The 20,627-nt window shown below is 33.8% G+C and overlaps 1 protein-coding gene across 2 annotated transcripts in view; it reads left to right on the top strand.

The window, feature by feature from the left end:
• TRDN (triadin) overlaps positions 1–20,627 on the top strand; it is a 416,769-nt gene that overhangs the window by 319,327 nt on the left and 76,815 nt on the right. For both annotated transcript variants that reach the window (XM_055114092.2, XM_057302585.2), the window contains exon 24: positions 314–352. In XM_055114092.2, the coding sequence (XP_054970067.1) occupies positions 314–352 (39 nt within the window). The remainder of the gene's footprint in view (positions 1–313; positions 353–20,627) is intronic.

Raw genomic sequence — 20,627 nt, 5'->3', positions numbered from 1 at the left:
ATATTTTCAGAATGCATAAATTATAAGTCCTGGTTTTTATTAAAGACAAGAAGCCAAATTACTTGATTAGCATGAAACTTTTTTGCAAACTGGATTTTAAAATCAAAGTATTTTTGCTTAAGTTACTTTATAATTTACCAAAGATACATATTCCATTAATATTTTGATAACAGTATATAACTATAATTGAAATTGAAAACAGACAAGAAAAATCAGTGAAGCCTACCTATTAATCCACTTTGTACTGACTATTTTTCGAATGTTATTTTTTTTCCTTTTGTTTGTATGTGTTTATGTGTACGTTTTACCCCAGAACCTGAAACTAAAAAAGATGAAAAGATGTCCAAAGCAGGTAAGGATATTTTGTAAGATTTACATACAAGGAGATGTTCTGTTTGGTTGGAAGAAAGCTAGTTTTACAGTTTTAAAATCCTGGCTGGATAAAATATTTAGACATCCAAAACATTAAAAAAATACTGATGCTTTGTGCCATATATTTTACAAGTAATAAGCAATAAAACTAAATGTATGCTAAAGTTAACAAAAATTCCTTGCTTTCTGGTAGCAGATTTTGGGTAAGTTTATCAAAGCACTAAAACCATTAGCACATACGCTGCTCTTTGTTTATTTACTGGGCAATTGACCACTGTTTATGAAATGCTAAGAGGGCACCTTAAATGTCAGAGGCTCCATACAGAGCGTGGCAAATGCCTAAAATTTATTATTATCGTGGATTGAGTTTTATGAACCTGTATTTACCTACTTTCAACCATTTTGATCTCCAAAAAAGGAGTCCACATGGTTCAACCTAACAGATTAAACACTTTTCTTTCCCACAATTAAATGTGCAAATATTTTATGGAGAAGTAATCCATTGACCTATTGGCCATTAATTTGAAAGCTGAAATACTTTTAAAATAGACTTTCTAAAAACAGGTTTTGCAAGGGAAGAAGTCAAGAGATTAGCTGGGCACTCAAGGCTAGCGATGAAGGTTGAGTGGATGAATATCATAGAATATGGTAAAATGCAGAAAAGGAAGACACTAAATCCTAAGGAAAATTTCAATTATAGTCTTTCTATGGCTTATCCTAATTCAAGTATTTTGTATCTTTATAAGGAGATTTATATGTTTGTATCTATCCAAAAGACAGTTGTATCTATATATCTCTCTGTAGAGTGAAAGTGATACTACAAAAAAGCAGACATTCATGATGTTGGTCTAAAAATTTTTGCATATATTCATTTGCACAAATTTTAATCTATATTTAAGCAGTTATTACAAATCACCCTTCTATGTATATGTTAAATATTAAATTATTAAAGTCATTTCTCTTAAGAGCATTGCCATCAGGTCAAAATAAATTGTTTATTTTCTTATTTTTAGTGAATAAGCATGCCCATTTAAAGTAATTGTATATAATTTTAAAACATACATTCTTTGGAAGATCAATGAAAAGTTGAACAATTTTAAACTGCAGAAAAAAGCATAATAGAGATAAAATGGTATATTGAGTGTTTACATCAAAAGTTACAAATAAACTTTAGATATATCTTCAGAAAAGGAAAAACTGCGTACAAAAAATTGCTTTATTATTGTTAGCGTTTTTACTGGAGTAGTGAAAACTCACTAATCAGATCAAAGGTGTATTATGTTGTCCTTTCCTCTTTGCATAACATTGTATTTTATGCTTTATTTTACTGATGATATATAATAGAAAAAGTAACATGCACTAACAATTTCCTATTATTAGTTTACATTAAGTATTTATGTCTATTTTATTATTGTTACTTAAATTTTATTTTAAGTTCAGGTGTACATGTGCAGGATGTGCAGGTTTGTTACATGGGCAAAGATGTGTCATGGGGTTTGTTGTACCAATTATTTCATCACCCAGGTATTAAGCCTAATATCCATTAGTTATTTTTTCTGATCATCTCCCTCCTCCCACCCTCCACTCTCCAATTGGCCCCAGTGTGTGGTATTCTTCTTTAAGTGTTCATATGTTCCCATGATTTAGCTCCTGCTTACAAGTGAGAACATGCGGTATTTGGTTTTCTGTCCCTGCATTAGTTTCCTAAGGATAATGGCCCTTGTTCCATCTGTGTCACTGCAAAGGACATGATCTTGTTCTTTTTCATGACTGCATAATATTCCATGGTATATATGTACCACATTTTATTTATCCAGTCTATCATTGATGAGCATTTGGCTTGATTCTTTGTCTTTGCTATTGTGGATAGTGCTGCAATGAACATATGTGTGCATGTGTCTTTATAACAGAAGGATTTATTTTCCTCTGGGTATATACCTAGTGATGAGATTGTTGTGTTAAATGGCATGCCACACTGGTCTTTGATGAATCGCCACACTGTTTTCCACAATGGTCGAACTAATTTACAGTCCCACCAACATTGTATATGCGTTCCTTTTTCTCCACAACCTCATCGGCATCTGTTACTTTTAGACTTTAATAATAGCTATTCTGGCTGGTGTGAGATGGTCTCATTGGGGTTTTGATTTGCATTTCTCTAATAATCAGTGATATTAAGCCTTTTTTTATATGCTTATTGGATGCATGTATGTCTTCTATTGAAAAGTGTCTGTTCATGTCCTTTGCTCACTTTTTATGAGGTTGTTTATTTGTTTCTTGTAAATTTGTTTAAGTTCCTTATAGATGCTGGATGTTAGACTTGCGTCAGACACATAGTTTGCAAAAATTTTCTTCCATTCTGTAGGTTGTCTGTTTACTCTGTTGATAGTTTCTTTTGCTATGCAGAAGCTCATTGGTTTAATTAGATCCCATTTGTCAATTTTTGCTTTTGTTGCAATTGCTTTTGGCATCCTCATCATGAAATCTTTGCCAGTGCCTATGTCCTGAATGGTATTGCCTCTGTTGTCTTCCAGGCTTTTTCTAGTTTTAAGTTTTACATTTAAGTATTTAATCCATCTTGAGATAATTTTTGTATATGGTCTAAAGAAGGGGTCCAGTTTCAATTTTCTGCGTATGGCTAGCCAGTTATCCCAGCACCATTTATTGAATAGGGAATCCTGTCAGTTTTGTCAAAGATCAGATAGTTGTAGGTGTGGAGTCTTATTTCTGGGTTCTCTAATCTGTTCTATCGGTCTATGTCTCTGTTCTTGTACTCTGGGGCACAGCTCCCAGAGGAAGGGCTGCCATCTTTGCCGTTTTGTGGTCTTCACTGGTGATACCTCCAGGTACCGGAAAATTTGAGGTGACTAGGGATTGGAGTGGACACCCAGCAAACTACAGAAGCCCTATGGAAAGGAGGCCAGACTTTTAAAAGAAAAACAAAAACAAACAAACAAACAAAAATCTCCATTCAAAGGGCAGCAACCTCAAAGATTGAAGGTAAATAAGTCCACAAAGATGAGAAAGAATCAGTGCAAGAACACCGAAAACTCAAAAAGTCAGAGTACCATCTTCCCTTAAAATGACTATATCACCTCTCCAGCAAGTGATCAGAACTGAGCAGAGTCTGAGATGGCTGAAATGACAGAAGTAGACTTCAGAATGTGGATAAAATTGATCTTCACTAAGCTAAAGGAGCACATTCTAATGCAATGCAAGGAAGCTAAAAATTATGGTAAAACATTGTAGGAGCTGACAGACAAAATAGCTAGTATAGAGAATAACATAAGTGACCTGATAGAGCTGAAAAACACAATACAAGAATTTGAAAATGCAATCACAAGTATTAATAGCAGAATAGACCAAGTGGAGGAAAGAATATGTCTATTTTTATATGATATTTGCTTTTAATTTCCTATTATGAAAGATAAATCAGCATTAAGGCATTTTTTATTATAAAATATGATCAATCAACAACTTATTGAAAGCATATATTATGCTAATGTCACTACCATATGTCCAGAGTTGTGCTTAGTGATATAAAATTTACAAACAAGTGGTAAGATATTATTTCCATTCTCAAAGAGTGTAATCAGGGACATAGACATGAGCTATCAAAAGATGGCTACAAGGAAATGATATTAGTGAAGGGTTCCCTAGGAAGTTAGAGAGAGGAGCCATTCCTATAGCCATTCCTAAGTAGCAGTAAGCGAAAACTTAATGGAGATAATATATTTAAGCTAGAAATTCAGGAATATACAGTTGACTCTTGAACAATGTGGTAGTTAGGTGCATTAACCCCCATGCAGTTGAAAATCCAGATGTAACTTTTGACTTATCCAAAACTTAACTACTAATAGCCTCCTGTTAACTATAAGCCTTCCTGGTAATATAAACTGGATGCACAACTATTTGGTATGTTATATGTATTATATGCTGTATTCCTATAACAAAGTGAACTGGAGAAGAGAAAATATTATTTAAAATATCATAAGATAAAATATATTTACTGTTCATCAAGTGGAAGTGTATCATCATAAAGGTCTTCATCTACGTCTTCATGTTGAGTAGGCTGAGGAGGAGGAGGAAAAGGACGGGTTGCTCTTGCTCTCTCAGGAGTGGCAGAAGTCGAAGAGGCGGAATAAATGCAAATGGGTCAGAAGCATAACTTTACAGAATGCATGGTAATTTCTGTCTAACTTTTTTGCTTTTTCATTTCTCCAAAAATGTTTCTAGATAGTACCAATCCTTCCTCCAGCATTTACTTTACTGAAGCAATGCTTCATGTAAGGGTCCCTGTTGTAAAATAAGTTAAAGCAGTCTTGAGTAACTGGAACCCCTCTGTCAGATTCTCTAATGCCAATGTGTTTCTGGTACTACTTCTTCCAAATCTGCTACCTCTTTGTCTGGTACTCATTCAGAAGTACTCATCTTCATTAAATTATCTTCTATTAATTCCTCTGGCATGGTGTGTATTAGTGCTTTAATTTCTCCAAGACCTGAATGTTGAAATCCTTCACCTCCCACCTTTTTTGCCATATCTACTGTCTATTTCATGATTTTTTTGATTGACTCTGTCATACATCCTGTGAAGTCATGCACAACATCTAAATACAGTTTCCTCCAACAGAAACATTCTGATTCAAGCTTGATGGCTTTCATGGCTTTTTCCTCTAACAAAGATGACATCTTCAATAATACAATTCTTCCAGACTTTCATGATGTTCTCTCTGTCAAAAGTCTCTTCTATAGCAGACAATCCTTTCCATAAAGAACCATGTTTAACGACCCTTAAAAGTTCTTATGGCCTACTGATCTAGAGACTGAATTAGAGACATTTTGTTTGGGGGCAAGTAGACCACTTCAACACCTTAGGTGTAGAACTCAAGAGAGTTGTGGGTGGCCAATGGCATTATTCAATTATTAAGAGAATGTTAAAAGTCAACCGTTTACTGGCAAGGTACTTCCTCACTGCAGGGACAAAGCATTGATGGAGCCACTCCATAAAAATGTTTCTGATATGGCTTGGCTCTGTATCGCCAGCCAAATTTCATCTCAAATTGTAATCCCCATAATCCTCATGTGTTGAGGGATGGACTGGGATGGAGGTGATTGGATCATGGGGGCGATTTCCCCCATGCTGTTCTCATGATAGTAAGTTCTCATGGGATCTGATGGTTTTATAAGTGTCTGGCAGTTCTTTTTTCACACTTGCTCTCTCTTGTCTGCTGCCACGTAAAATGTTCCTGCTTCCCTTTCTGCCATGATTGTAAGTTTCCTGAGGTCTCCCCAGCCATGCGAACTATGAGTCAATTAAGCCTCTTTTCTTTATAAAATTACCCAATCTTGGGTATTTATTTTAGCAGTATGAAACAGACTAATACAGGTTCTCATCGTCCAGGTCTTCTTGTACAATCAAAAGATTTGAAGCTGGTGTTTATGCTTTCCCTTCAGTCCTTGGGGGTTAGCATATTTCTAGATAAAGTCAGTCCTGGTCATAAACCCAATTGCATTTGCACAGAACAGTTGAGTTAACTTGTCCCTTCCTGCTTTAAATTCTGGGGCTCAATTCTCTTTCTTACTAATGAATGTCCTTTGTAGTATTATTTTTTTCCAAAATGGGTCACTTTCCTTTGCATTAAAAACCTGTTCAGGCAGAAATCCTTTCTTCTCAATGATTTTCTTAATGGTGTCTGAGAACTTTTCTGCTGCCTTCTCTTGGTTGGCTGAACCTTCTTCTCCTATTGTTGTGACATTTTAAAAAAAGCCAAATCTCTTTCTAAAATTATCAAACCATCCGTTTCTGGTATTAAATTCTCCAGCTTTACATCCTTCACTTTTCTTTTTCTTTAAGTTGTCATATAATGACTTCATTTTTTCTTCAATTATGATAGAGTCTATAGGAACAACTTTGTTATAGCAATCCTGCACCCACATAAAAGCTACATTATCAAAATGAGATAAAAAAGTATTTTGCAATAAGTACAAGGTTTTCACTCCTGCTGGTATAGCTGCAATGAAGATTTCACAAATTTCCTTTTCTTTTTGAATAATTATCCTTATGCTGGATTTATATATCTTGAAATGGTGGACAACCACAGCTGCAGACCTCAATCTATAGTACCTATCAAGCAATTCAAATTTTTCCATTAATGTTATGACTTTTTTATGCTTCTTGGGAGCATTCTCAGCATCACTAGTGGCACTTCATATTGGTCCCATCATTTTAGTCAAGGTTTATGATATTGCACTAAAAATGATAAATAAGAACTACAAAAAAATCACCTTTTACTGAAATATGCGATTTACTGGACAGATGAACTGCTCATGCAGAGATTAATGTCACACAGCATTTTAAGCAGCTACCCACAAAACTTCAGTTCATCACAATAGTAGCAAGAGAGGCTACAAAATCACTACAGTAGTACCATATGTACTATAGTTAATTTTATTCAGTTATTCTTTAATATTGCATCTTTACATTTGTTTACCTTTCTCTTGACTGTGCATGGCACCTTGTATGATCTGGAAGTGTTTATAGTGGAAGTTTAGACAAATTTTATCTTTTTATAATCGATTTATATATTTGTATATTTTATGGTAACAAATGACAAAACAGACTAGTACCTACATATATTTTATGCAGTTATGATATACCTCTTTTTTTTTTATATTTTTACACAACACAGTTCATGTGTGTTTTTTCAAATTGTTGCAAACCTCCCCAAAATTTTCAATGTATTTATTGAAAAAAAACTATGTATAGGTGAACCTGACCAGTTCAAACCTGTGTTGTTCAAGAGTCAACTGTGTAAGAGCAGCTGAGACAAGGAAATTACTATAAAGTATGATGGAACCAGTGTTGGCTTTATACTAGTGATACATGAATTTTACTCCCTTTGCCCCTTGTTCAGGGGTGTAACTTTACTTAAATTACTTAATGTTTCTGAACATTAATTTTCTTATCTATTGGGTGAAGCTCATCATACTCACCTAGCATATTTGTTACATGAAACAGAAATGATGCTTTCTACTTGGTCCAGTTTCAGTATGGTAGCTATATTTAGGAGCTAGCCTAGAGACAGGAATGAGCACAACAGTGGTGGGAGAGGTGAGGAGAGGACTAAGGACATTCCAGGAGTCACATGGCTAGCAGAAGATGGCAAAGTTGCAGTAGTAGGATACAGCCATAAGAAGATGGCTGTTTAAATCCAGGAATGGGGGCTTAGAAGACTAAAGTGAAATTTGGATTCTTGAGGCCATAATCGAGAAGAAGGTGGAATTGTTAGTCATAATGGCATGTAGAGTGAAATTCTATAGAAATAAATTAGAATCAGGAGTTTGAACCAAAATCTTTTATAACAATCTAGGTATTATAAAATAAAAGTAGGAGCAACATAAAGGTGGCATAAAGTAATGACCTTGGAATATTTACATTAAATTAACATTGATTACTTTCAAAATTATTTAGAGCCATGACTAATGTTCAGTAAATGATTTTTTAAGTTTTAAAAAATCACTCAGCTTTGAAACCTATTGAAAACTACTAATGACATTTTGTTACATATTCCTTCAGGCTTGTGAGTACTTGTGCTTTAAACAGACTATCATCCTCTCTGTACTGTGTTATAATGGCTTTTGTAATCATCAAACTGTTTCATATGAAAATAATAGGTGTTGATGACATTAGTTCTGTATAACTACAAGGTCTGAAGCATGGGAAGATGAAGGTGATTAACTAGAAGTTGCAAAGGGAATTCAAGTGGGGTGAGTGCTTGTGGAGACTCTACATAGAGATTTTCTATAGACACTTGTAATTTGGGAACATTCACTTTGAATCCTCAGGCTGGGTTTTGTATTTATGAGGTGAGAGGTCCAGAGTAGAAGACAAAGGAAAGAGAGTTCTTCAAACCTGAGAAAAAGGAATACTTATATATTGTTGATGGGAATGTAAATTAGCTCAGACACTGTGGAAACTAGTTTAGAAATTTCTGAAAGAACTTGAAACAGAACTACCATTCAATCCAGCAATCCAATTACTGGGTATTTATGCAAAAGCTTTCTACCAAAAAAAAAAAAAACACACACACGTGCACTCATATGTTCATCACAGCACTACTCACAATAACAAAGACATGGAATCAAGCTAGGTGCCCATCCATGGTGGATTGGATAAAGAAAATATGGTACAACTACATGATGGAATACTATGCAGCCATAAAAATAATAAAATCATGTCCTTTGAAGCAAAATTGATGCAGCTGAAAGTCGTTATCCTAAGTGAATCAGTGCAGGAACAGAAAAGCAAATACTGCAAGTTCTCAGTTATAACTGAGAGCTAAACATTAGATACTCATGGACATAAAGATGGCAAAAATAGACACTTAGGACTACTAGAGATGGGAGAAAGAGAGGGGACAAAGGGTTGAGAAACTAACTATTGGGTGATATGCTCACTACCTTGCTGATGGGATCATTTGTACCCCAAACCACAGTATCACACAATATACCCAGGTAACAACCCTGCACATGTACCCTTTAAATCTAAAATAAAAGTTGGAATTATTTTTTAAAAATGAGCATAAGAAAAAAGAAAAGAACCGAGAACAACTTCTTGGAAAAGCAAAATAACTAGTGAAGAGAAAAAAAGTGTTACCAGAAAGATCAGGGATTACAGTGTGCCAGCCTCCCAAAGTGGAAACACTTTCAGGAAAAAGTGAGAATGTCAGGAGTCAGTATCAATGTCTCAGAAAGGTCATGGGGGTAAGATGAGTGAGACAAAGCCAATACATATTACCAAGAACCCTGTCATCCTGTGAATGTTTGGAGAGCATTTTCAGTAGAGTGGTGGAAACAGAAATTAGTTTATAGGAATTAAAAAAATGCATCAATCATAAGTGAAGAAAATGCACAAACTACTTTTGTGAGGAGTTTGTTGTCAAAGGGAGGCCAAAAATGATATTCTTGTATGTAGAATCAAAGAAATATTTTTACTGTCTTCATGTTTATGATAGAGTGAAGTATTCCATGAAGAGGAGGAGCAAGGAACCAGCACAGAGAGATATTAATTAAGAAAGAACTGTCCCAGATATAAGAAGTGTTGGAATACATACTCTAGATGGAGGAAATTTTTTTAATTAAGAGGAAGAAAAAATTTCCCCAGAGTTTTGTGGGAATAATGAAAACATAAATTAAATTAAAGCTGAGTATTTATGAAGAAGTACTGCTTGGTAATCTTTTCTTCTAAATCCTCTCCTATAAAGGTGACCAATAACATTTGTTGCCAAATCTGGAGGATGGTTTTCTTGCTTATTATGACCCTGCAGCAATATTAGACAATGTTTTCCACCTCTTATTTCTCAGAAAAAGAAAAAATCCTTTCTTTAGCAAAGCTAAATCATTTAACCCACAACGGTCAAAAATAAAACAACAAAAAATGACTATGCTTTTAAATACTGGAACAACAGTGTAACAATTATTTATTTTTAGCATAGCATATTGTTGGACACTAAATTTCTTTTTTTTCTTTACCCCTTTATAAAAATGGTGGCAAACATGACATGCATTTGAAGTAAAAATAAAGATATAAAGACAAATTTCTAAATTTCATGTTTTATTTGGGAAGAAAGAATAGCAATTCATGGCATACCTGCAGACTGGGTGGTCTTTGATTATGTCTAAAGAACAAAGACAAGATTAGAGGATTATTAAGAAAGGATAAATTTTATGTATTGTTTTTCGAGAAAGTTTAGCCACCTCCCATTGGTGGGTGACAGAGGTGGACAAAATTAGTCCTAGAGTTGCAGCAAGTTATCTCAGAAGCTATAGATAAAACTGGTTTCAGGTTACAACAAGCAATTCCAGCAGTCAAGTATGTGCAGAGAGTTACATTCTTGGAGCCCTGTTTTGTGCCCTGAGTGTTTTCTCCCCCTGGCTTTTCTAGACTTTGTTTTAGTTGAGTATGAGAAGAATGACCCAATTTAGATTATCAGCTTTCACATTTCCCCCCTTTTGATCAACATCCTTATCTGAAAGCATCACTAATCAATCATTTTACAGTTAGGCTTAATTATCCCTTCATGCCAAGATGAACCTGTCCTAGTTGTCTCTGTCCCATGTCTGGGGAAATGTTTGGGGTCATCAGAGACTTAGGCCACATTTAAGTAACAAATGGGCCAGAAAGAAAAATGTTCTCAGGGCAGATTTGGCTGGATCCCAGCATCAAATTCCATTTTATCTGTCTCTAGGCAGACATCAGCAATCATCCTGAGGTATTGAACTAATATTATCCTGTTGGAAGAGTTGGCTTTACAAAGATTAGACAGGCAATAGGAACAAAGCTTAAAAATTATCATACAAAAAACAGTCAGTAAACATATAATAAATCCAATTTGAATAAATAGTTTGAAAGCTTAAACCTAATTCTGAAGGTAACCAACAAAACATATCTAAAAGTCTAGACATATTCTGCTGAGACTTGTTATAGCCACTGAGTAGTAGTTTATGACTGGGTTGAATAAAAGCAGAGAATACCAGCTTTACCAAAAGGATTACCAGTACAATTTGAACAAAAAGTTGTGATACGGATATTGTCAGAGCTGCTCACAATACAGATAAAAGGGATTTCTTAGGTCAAGATATGTCAAGTTACCAACAGAAGCTACTGACTGAAATTTTAATTATGCCATTATCCAGTCAAATGAAAAAGGCAGCCTTGAGGGGTGTTAAGAGTCTCATAATAATATGGAATCTTGTCCCAACATCTCAAGGAAAGTTGTTTCATGTGGAAAACAGCAACTTTTTGTCCTAGTTTGTAGTTTGAATGTCTTTGGTCATGGCATCAGGCGGTTTTGTGAACTTTCTGTGTTTCATATACCAGACATGAGAATTGTTCTTTAGAACTTGCCTAGCGTTACCTTATAGGGCTTTAAGGACAGAGCAGTTCTCATTTTACCACTTTTATGGAAGAAAGTTGAATTGGAGGAACCTAGAACAATTTAAGACCTAGTCTAGCCTATAGATAGATAACAATAACTCAAAAATCATATATAGAGTTACAATCTAATAACAGGTGTATTATAGCTTTTCTTTGTAAACATGTTTTTAATTGATCATATAGAAACCCTGGATTTAAAAAACTCTTGAAGCTAGGAAGCCAAACCAAGGCAGACTTTAGAGTTTGCTTACTGTCTTAAGGTTCCTGGGCCTTCCAGGAAATGACAGTTTTTATTTACTTATTGTGAGAATGGGAACTCTTGAAGTCAGAAATTTTGGACATATTGTAAAATGTGACATTTTAGTTGAAGCCTTGGCACCTTGGTAGTATAAGCAATGTTTTCAATTGTATTTTGCTGTAAAGAGAGAGCAGATTTCATTGGACTTTTGTAAATAACCATATTGCCATAAAAATATTTGCAAATAGTTTGTAAATTTTTGGAGAAATTAAATAAGAAGAAAAATGTTTTTATCTTTGTTTACGTAACTATATTTTACCAAATTGCTTAAGAAAGACTTTTTTTGAAATCTGGAAAACAAAGCATTTAAGTAAAGGACCAATAATATTTTAAATAACAGTCATAAAAACATTATCTTTACCAGTTATTTAATGTCATATAATCAGCTTATCTTCAGCTTGATCTCTATTAGCAGTTTCATGGATCCATCAGTTTCTTTATGTACAATTTTATTTGGTCCATTGATTTAAAATGATCAGAAACCTGTGTTTAATGCTGTGCACCGAAAACACAGTTTTTTCTCAGAGAATCTTCAAATAAACTAAATAAGTTAACACAAGAGAAAAAACATGTTTATTAAAAAAACTTGCATAAGTAATATGCAATCATTTATCTTACTTTTATATTAAGAAAATTAGGCCGGGCGCGGTGGCTCACGCCTTTAATCCCAGCACTTTGGGAGGCCGAGGCTGACGGATCATGAGGTCTGGAGACCCAGACCATCCTAGCCAACATGGTGAAACTGCGTCTCTACTAAAATACAAAAAATTAGCCGGGCGTGATGGAGCATGCCTGTAGTCCCAGCTACTTGGGAGGCTGAGGCAGGGGAATCCCTTGAACCAAGGAGGCGGAGGTTGCAGTGAGCTGAGATGGCGCCACTGCACTCCAGTCTGGCAACAGAGCAAGACTCCGTCTCAAAAAAAAAAAAATAAAATAAATAAAAATAAAAATAAAAATAAAATAAAATAAAATAAAATTAATATTCATATACAAAATTTTCACAGTTCTGTAACTGCATTTCTAACTGCTAATCAACTTATTCCTTATATGGTTATTCTGTCTGCAAAACACTTTCCTTAAAATTGAACTCAACATCTCTTCCATTGTCCTTTTTTCTTTTGCTCCTTATCTCATGGAAGTCATGACTTGCCATTCAGTTACATTGGCTTAAACTTCTGAGTCATTTACAACTCTTCTTTCTGTTTCAGAACCCAGCATCCAAGTAGGCACGAAGTTATGTGTCTCCCAAATTTATTCTCTCCATTTTTTTATTCTTCTGATTAAAACCTGTTTTTTTCTGATTCTTATTATCTCTTCCCTGAATAAATATACAAAATCATTAACTTATTATCTTGTTTACATTTTCTCTTTAAAGATCTACCACAAGCCTATGCTACTTATCTTTACAAAATGGACATCTGTAGGGAACAGTGCTAGGTTACTGTCATTCATTGTCATTATATTATGCTGCCCTCAACATATTTATTTCCATAGTTTCTACTTGTCTAATCCACCACAACCATCACCAGAAGCCCACACAGACATTTAAAAACCACTACCAGTTCTGTGAATTTTTCTCTTCTCAATGTCTTTTGAATCTTCCCCTTTCACTCAGTCCCTCACTAAAAACATCCTATTTATTCATCTAACCTCGAATCTCATCAACAAACTGTCCCACCTGCCCATGACTTTCTAGCGGTAAACATGTCTTTATCCTTGGTCTGTTTGCACATGTTTTCTTCTAATGTATCATGTGGTATTCATGTCGTTTGTTGCATAGATTTATTCTAACCTTGTGTCTTAGCTCCTATATTATCTGTTCTGTGAGTTATGTCTTTAATATCTAAGGCAGAAAAAAATATTTCAAAAGCCACTATAGCCACAGTAGGTCCAACAACATTATCTTTATGGAAAGGAAATCATTGGTTAATAATTTTTTTTAAATCTGTTTTTGACATGTTTCTTGACTTTATGATATATACCACATGCACAGGCAGTTTTCTGTGTGTAAAAGACTAATGAAGACAGAAAGATGTAGAGGAAGGAGCTCTGGGACAATTGATATGGAGTGGTTTACATCATCATTTAACTTCTAAGTGATTTGACATCGTGATTTAACTTCTAATCGTGATTTAACTTTAGCTTCTTTAAAATGGAATTACTGACTATATTCCATGCCAATCTATCAAATTTATTGTAAAAATTTAGCAATGTAATGCATATCTAAATGTGACATAATGAAAATGCCTAAAAAAACTATAAACATATAAAATATATCAATAAAGTAAGTGAAAAATATAAAAGGTTATAATCTATACAGTTACTATTTAAAGTGTGGTCCAAAGAACAACATCAGCATCACCTAGCTGCTTGTTAGAAATGTAGAATCTTAGGGCCCATCAAGAACTGATGAATAAGAACTTGCATTTTAACAAGAGTCCTAAGTCATTTATATGCACATTAAAATTTGAGATGCCTTGTTCAAAAATTTATAGCCATTCAGCACTGCCCTTATCTCCAGAAAGAAAAACATCAAGCTTCTCTCTTGCCACAAACTTGGCTAATTCAAAATGGATGTGTTTGGTCCTATTTTTGTTGACTTTTCAGTGTTTTATTCACTTATTCCATTATCCTTATCTGTTGAATGACTATGCACCAAGTTACTGTATCAATGCTTGCTAACTAACGGTGAGGTCTTCGCCATTCCTGAGCACTGGTTGGCATCATCCACCCACTCACTTGATGGGTGATTTCTGGACTTTGGTCATCCTAAAAATGACTAAAGAAGACAACTGTCCCTTTATTCTGACACTGAATATGCAAAGGATCAATGGCTTACCTGTGTGTTTATTTGAGCTTAAAAGAAATAAATAAACCCATATTTAGCTAGAAGAACATGTATATCAAGGGTAAACTGCCGTTATATTTTACCAGTTGGCTAAAAATTTTGCATGCTGGGTGAATGACTTACTCAAAGAAAAACAGTATGCATCGATACTCATCAGTCACCAGAGTCTCTTTGGCTCATATCACTTAAGAAACTTCTAATTGATTACTCTATTTAGTTTATATCTGTCATCAGTAGAATAAATATAATATCTATTTAAAAGTTACCATAGTGATCCTGCAAGAGAAACATATATATATAAAATATAATATGTAGAATTATACATATACATATTATATGTAAAATTGAATTTTTATCATGCATTAGGCTTTGCTAGCCTTTGAGGATGTATAGGTGAATAACCTAAACACTCAAGAAATGTATCAATGCAAAGATCATTAAACGGTTAATATCTGTGATGACTGATAATAAATATTACATAAATATACACGCAGACCCCCATATGAATTTTTCATTTATGAGTTGGCAGTTGAATCAGTATTTCTATCACTGACAAAATGGTTTATTGAATAACCACCGGATATTTTCATTCATATATATATATATATATATATATATATATACACACACACACAAAAATATGTATATGTATATATATACATACATACATATATGTACTGGGAGGTTGGTTTATTACAAGAAAACTTAACAATAAATTGAGAAAGTTCTAATGGTTTTAACCATGTTAGTTCAAGGGCATTTATTGAGTACTTACTAAGCCAGATCCTGGAAAATTTAAAAATAACTAATATTGGTGGAGCAATCAATCAATTAATTAAGAGGATTCATTCACATACATGTATAAATTGATTTCATAATGTAAAATCATAAACTGACATTAAGTTTCATTATTTTGCCCAAGCTACAGGCAGGGAAGTGGACTCACAAAGATCAATTGGATGTTCAGGTTACAAAGTTGATAGATGACCTGGCTTCTTTCAACTTATCAATGACCTTACTCACATGGCCAACTTGATTTCAAGGACATGAGAGGAAGATTTACAGTGTCACAGATAGTTATCTTTTACTTCAATTTAACCTTTAAAGCAGTGTATATTCCTCTTGTCAACATATCCTCCATATTATTTTGCTACAAAACATAGAACTTGAAAAATACCACTACAATTCTATTCTCAATATAAACAGAGATGAATGGGGTAGGAGGAAAGGGGGAAAATTTGGAATGGTGGGCTATTTTGAATTGGAAACCTAAAGTAAAGCTTAGATAATAAATGTAGATGCTGTCAGGACAATAGACTCCATATTCCTTAGAGTAGAAATTTTTGTAGGTTCATTTCATGTGTTTCTTGTGCTAGGAACAGTTCCTGGCACACAATAAGAGCCCAGTTAATGTCTTTGAATGATCAAGTGAAATAAGATATGTAAGTTATGTAGTAAAATGGACCTGGAAGCCTGTTTCTTAATTCGTTAAAAGGGGAAACTGACTTCATGGACATAATGGTAAGATATTTCTTTTAAAATGCTTAGAATGGTTCTGGACACAAACTAAACATCTAATATTTTAGTTATATATTATACTAGTAAGTACATGAGACAACAACTTTCTAGAATTAAATGTTGCTACATCTTTCAAAATCTGAATAGAACACTATTATTGGCCATTTAGCTTACAAAACTAAAATTAATTTTTATTTCATGTGACTTGAGTGCTATAGTCTTGAATCTTCTTCTGATTGAATTTATCTTCAGGAGCTTAGAAGAACTATTTCTTAGCCAATTTAGTCAATCAAGTGTAGTCTCATTAATAGCTTCTGAACCAGTCTATGACAGGTACAATTTTTCTCAGCTGATTTAAAATCTCAGAGAAATTCATTCTCTGTGGATCCTCAGGAAATATACACATCCTTTCTTCCAAGAGAAAAAAGACAGAGTGATGATAATTTCATTAAAATTACTAAAGATTACTTATGCATATACTATAAACAGTGTTATTGACCACTATTCAGATAGTTAATCTTGTTAATCTTCAATTGGCTGTATTTGAGACTCCTCCAAAAGCCATAATTTGAACTTTTTGAGCTTTCTTCAGACTGATTTTCTTGCTTATGTACTTTATGGGAATTTAAAAATAATGCTCTTTTCTTTCCTTTTAAAAAATAAATTACTGAAAATCTTCCTTCCCAATTTCAACCCAAACTAAACTTTAACTCAGGAAGGTGGTAGTAATGAAATTTAAACTGCATCTTTCAGAGTGGTACAAGCCATTCACTAGAGAAGTCCTTATTACTTACCACATAGGAAGCAGATGCTGTGGTTCTTCTAAATTAAAAGAAAAACTTGGAAGCTTTTTAAACACTTGACTGTTAAGAAGTCAACTGTATTAGAAAGGATTCTGTTTCTAAGCTAATTTGTAAGTTCCTCTGACAGAATGTTCAGAAATTTAAAAGAAACAAGTTTTCTCCATGTGAACATATTGCTTAGTTTGTATCTTCTTTGCTATTCTAAAATATATTAGTTTTTCATTATTTGAACCTATCCTCAATCTCCTTTTTTCATTCTCTCATCCAACTATGCTTATATACTATTTAAAATGCTCAATGTATTAACTAGTTTTTAAAACAATGCTCTTAGCTCATTTTTTTCTACTTTCCCATTTAGTGGATTAATATAATAGAATTTATGTATGAATAATTTTCTCAAGTCTATCATGAAGTACTTCACATTGGTGAGATACTTAAAAGAGGCTTGATACTTAATAATTAAATTATATTCCAGAGGAAGGTGTTTCAGAAGCCTCTTGTGGGCACCTGTATGACGTCTTCCCTTTTCTTTTACTTGCTGCTCAAATTTGACACTCAATAACCCAAAACATCTTAAGAAAGAAAAACAGGACTATTTATTTGAGTGTAGTGGGCAAGTAAAGACATAATAACTACCCATCTCTTCTATTCTCATTTCCTTGGTTTCAGAACAAAATATTCTCAAGCCCAGGTGCTGATATGGATGTGACAAATAGCAAACCTGAGAGAAATAATGGTTCCTTTAAGGGCCGTGCTTGACTACTTTAGCCATGTCCATCAAGATTCAGACATTTTACTGTGCTCTCCTTCTCACAAACCCTTCACCCCCTTCCCATGCCCTAACCAATATCCTGACATTCCAAACAAGAACAGGATCTCCCAGGTCTTATATCATAGTAGGGGCCCATTTCTTATTGTCTCTTTTTTTTCCCTAAGACCCACCTAAAGGATCAGGGTATGATGGGGAGGTGATTAGGATGACAGAGTTTAATAAATCTTAACAATTAAAGCATGCTGTGCCAGAGGGTACTAATCAATAGAAAATTATCTCCCATGCATTTTCTATTCCAGACCAAAACTATCCAATAGTGACACCCAAACATGGCATAATTTTCTCCGTTTGTTAGGTGAAGTAATTATAACCAACATTAATGATAAATCTCATATATAAACTTATACATGTTTTGTTTTCACATATCCCAAAGCTAGATGACCATGATATAATTTTGAAAAATCTCCTATGTGGACAGAAAAAGTAGTATTTCCTTTAATGTTCTGTTTCAGTAAAGGGCTGCAGAGTAATTCTCTTTTTTGCAACTCCCTCCCCAATATTTTAGCAGTATTTTGGTGAATTGTTAGCAGAAGTGTATTTGGAGTGTAAATTTCTCAATAAATAAATTCCCCATTTTACATGGTGTTGTCACTTGTTTATTAAAGACAATTATGGTTTATCATGTGTGACAATGCGCAAGTGCTAAGAATACAAAGATGATAGCTGCAGTCCCTTGCCTAGTGAATTTCTTACTCTATCTGGGGAGACAAATGAGTAATGATTACAGATCATTGCAATTAGAATGGAAAGGGATGGCGACTTACATAAGATGATGAGAGTACAAATTATCTCTAACCCTTGGTGGAAGGAGGTCAGGAAAGGCTTCCAGAGAAAGATGGAGAGTGAGCTGAGTCTTAGTAAATGGGCATGGTATGGTGAAATGTAGCAAAAAAGAGAAAGGACATCTAAAAGGAAAAATGATATATTTGAGGCTACAATGAAGGCAGAAATGGAGGAAGAAATAAACAAGTGGGGTCATACTTGAGATATCTTTACAAAATAGAATCAACAGGACTCTATGGACAATAGAGATGGCTAGTTTCATTATTAGAACCTAGTCCCAATCCCCTGTTTTTCTTTCTTTTAACTAACCATGCTTATGTACTATTTGTAATGCTCAATATATTATCTGGTTTTTAAAACAATGCTCTTAGCTCAAATTTGTTTTTTTGTTTTTCAATTTCATGGATTAATGTAATGTTTATGTATAAAAATATTTTTCAAGCCTATGATGAAGTTATTCACACTTGCGAGTATGGAGGGGAATCTTAGAAGACTTCTAACCTTCTGGTTGGAAGAGTAGGTGAAGTAGGGTATCATTTACTAATATAGGAAATGTGTGGATGATGAAATAGTATATCATGAATTCAATTTTGGATTTAAGTTTGAATTTCCTGAGGTATATCCACTTTGTTTCAGAAGGTTAGATATGTGACTCAGTAGTGGAAAAGGTCCATTTATCCCTTGATATTCTATTCTTCTCCATATTTTCAAGAGAAATTTGTGATGTCTGGAGTGGTTATGCCCTTTGCATGGCCTTTGAAGGAAATATACCTAGCGTTACATTTCAACCAAATCTTATTTCTGTGGCTATGATCAGAATTAAACTCATCCATAAGAATTCAGTTTCAATTGATAGGTAAGCCTGATTGGCAAAAAATTCTTGGGAGACTGAAGTGCTTATCACATACTAAATGTTTACTGAATGAATGATTGGATAATTAAATAATCATTGTATAATGTCAGTATTATACAAAGATCCACATAAAAAAAACTTTGAAGTGTTTCTGATTAATCATATCTACTTCTCTATTGGTGCTCTATTAACTTCCTCTAATCTTTCATGCTCGATCATGGTGCAAACAAAAATTTGCTACTAAACAGTCTCTTCAACATCACTTTAATCACCTTTGAACATCAAGAGGCAGAACACAAAGGGTTTCTCACTACTCATTTGAGGCAAAATATGAGATAACTGTCTGAGATGAAAAGTGAGAACAGAATGGTCAAGAGTAAGATGCTTGAATAACAACTAAAAATATTTCATAGAAATTATTGTAGTGCAGCCTCAAAAAAACTTTAAAAATAATGGGTGCTTAGAAAACTTAGCATAATATATAGCCAATGCATACCAACTAGGATGAAAAAGTCATATCAACCACAGACCCTGTTACAGATAATCTTGTTTAAAGAACTTTCCAAACACTCTCTTATCTTGCCCATTATTGCTGCTTTTAAAAATAAAAAACACCATAAATAATATTTCTACTTCTTATCTATCAGGTCACTTTTCTATCTATCCTGACATGAAGCAAAATTTTTTCCAGAAATTTGTTCTAATTGTCAGAGACAATTCTTGTTTACCAAATGGCCTTTAAAAGACTAAAGGGAAATTTTCAAAGCATTTACCATTTCTTTCCCTGATGTTCAGCATTGTGTAAATAATATTAACACACATCATTATCTATGAAATCCCTAAGAACATATTTCCAAAATTATATACATAAAACTATATTATTTTATTCATGTAACTTTTTACAGCACATTTGATAAATGAGACTGCCTTTATATGAAAATACCTCTATAAGAAAGGAAGAAAAAAGAACGTTTGTTAACTCTAATTCATACACAGCTCAGAAGGCATTTTCTCTTAGAGTCTTATATTATATTTTATATATTTAACATTTATATTTCCATTTTAATCTTGATAATTAAAAGTTTCATGAATCTCAGAAAATGTGTCTCCGAATCATAATGGCTTCAGGTAAAATGTAGTAACATTTCTAAACTGATTGAAGCATCCCATTAAAGTCCTTATGATATTTTCTTGCATCCCCCTAATGGTCTTCTTATTGAATATATGTGGTAGAAAGTTTAGATATTAATCTTCAAGTCAATTTAAATGGTAAAATGCCTGTCGGATGGTTCTTTCTGGCTAAGATGTATATCTACAGCAAAGTCAACCTCTGCTCTGTTCTAAGTAGTGGTAGGCATAGATATATCTGCATCAGAATCACTGG

This window comes from Pan paniscus, chromosome 5 (genome assembly GCF_029289425.2).
Source record: "Pan paniscus chromosome 5, NHGRI_mPanPan1-v2.0_pri, whole genome shotgun sequence".
Lineage (NCBI taxonomy): Eukaryota > Metazoa > Chordata > Mammalia > Primates > Hominidae > Pan > Pan paniscus.
The sequence above is the reverse complement of the archived record's forward strand: the minus strand, read 5'-3'. Positions and strand labels throughout refer to the sequence as shown.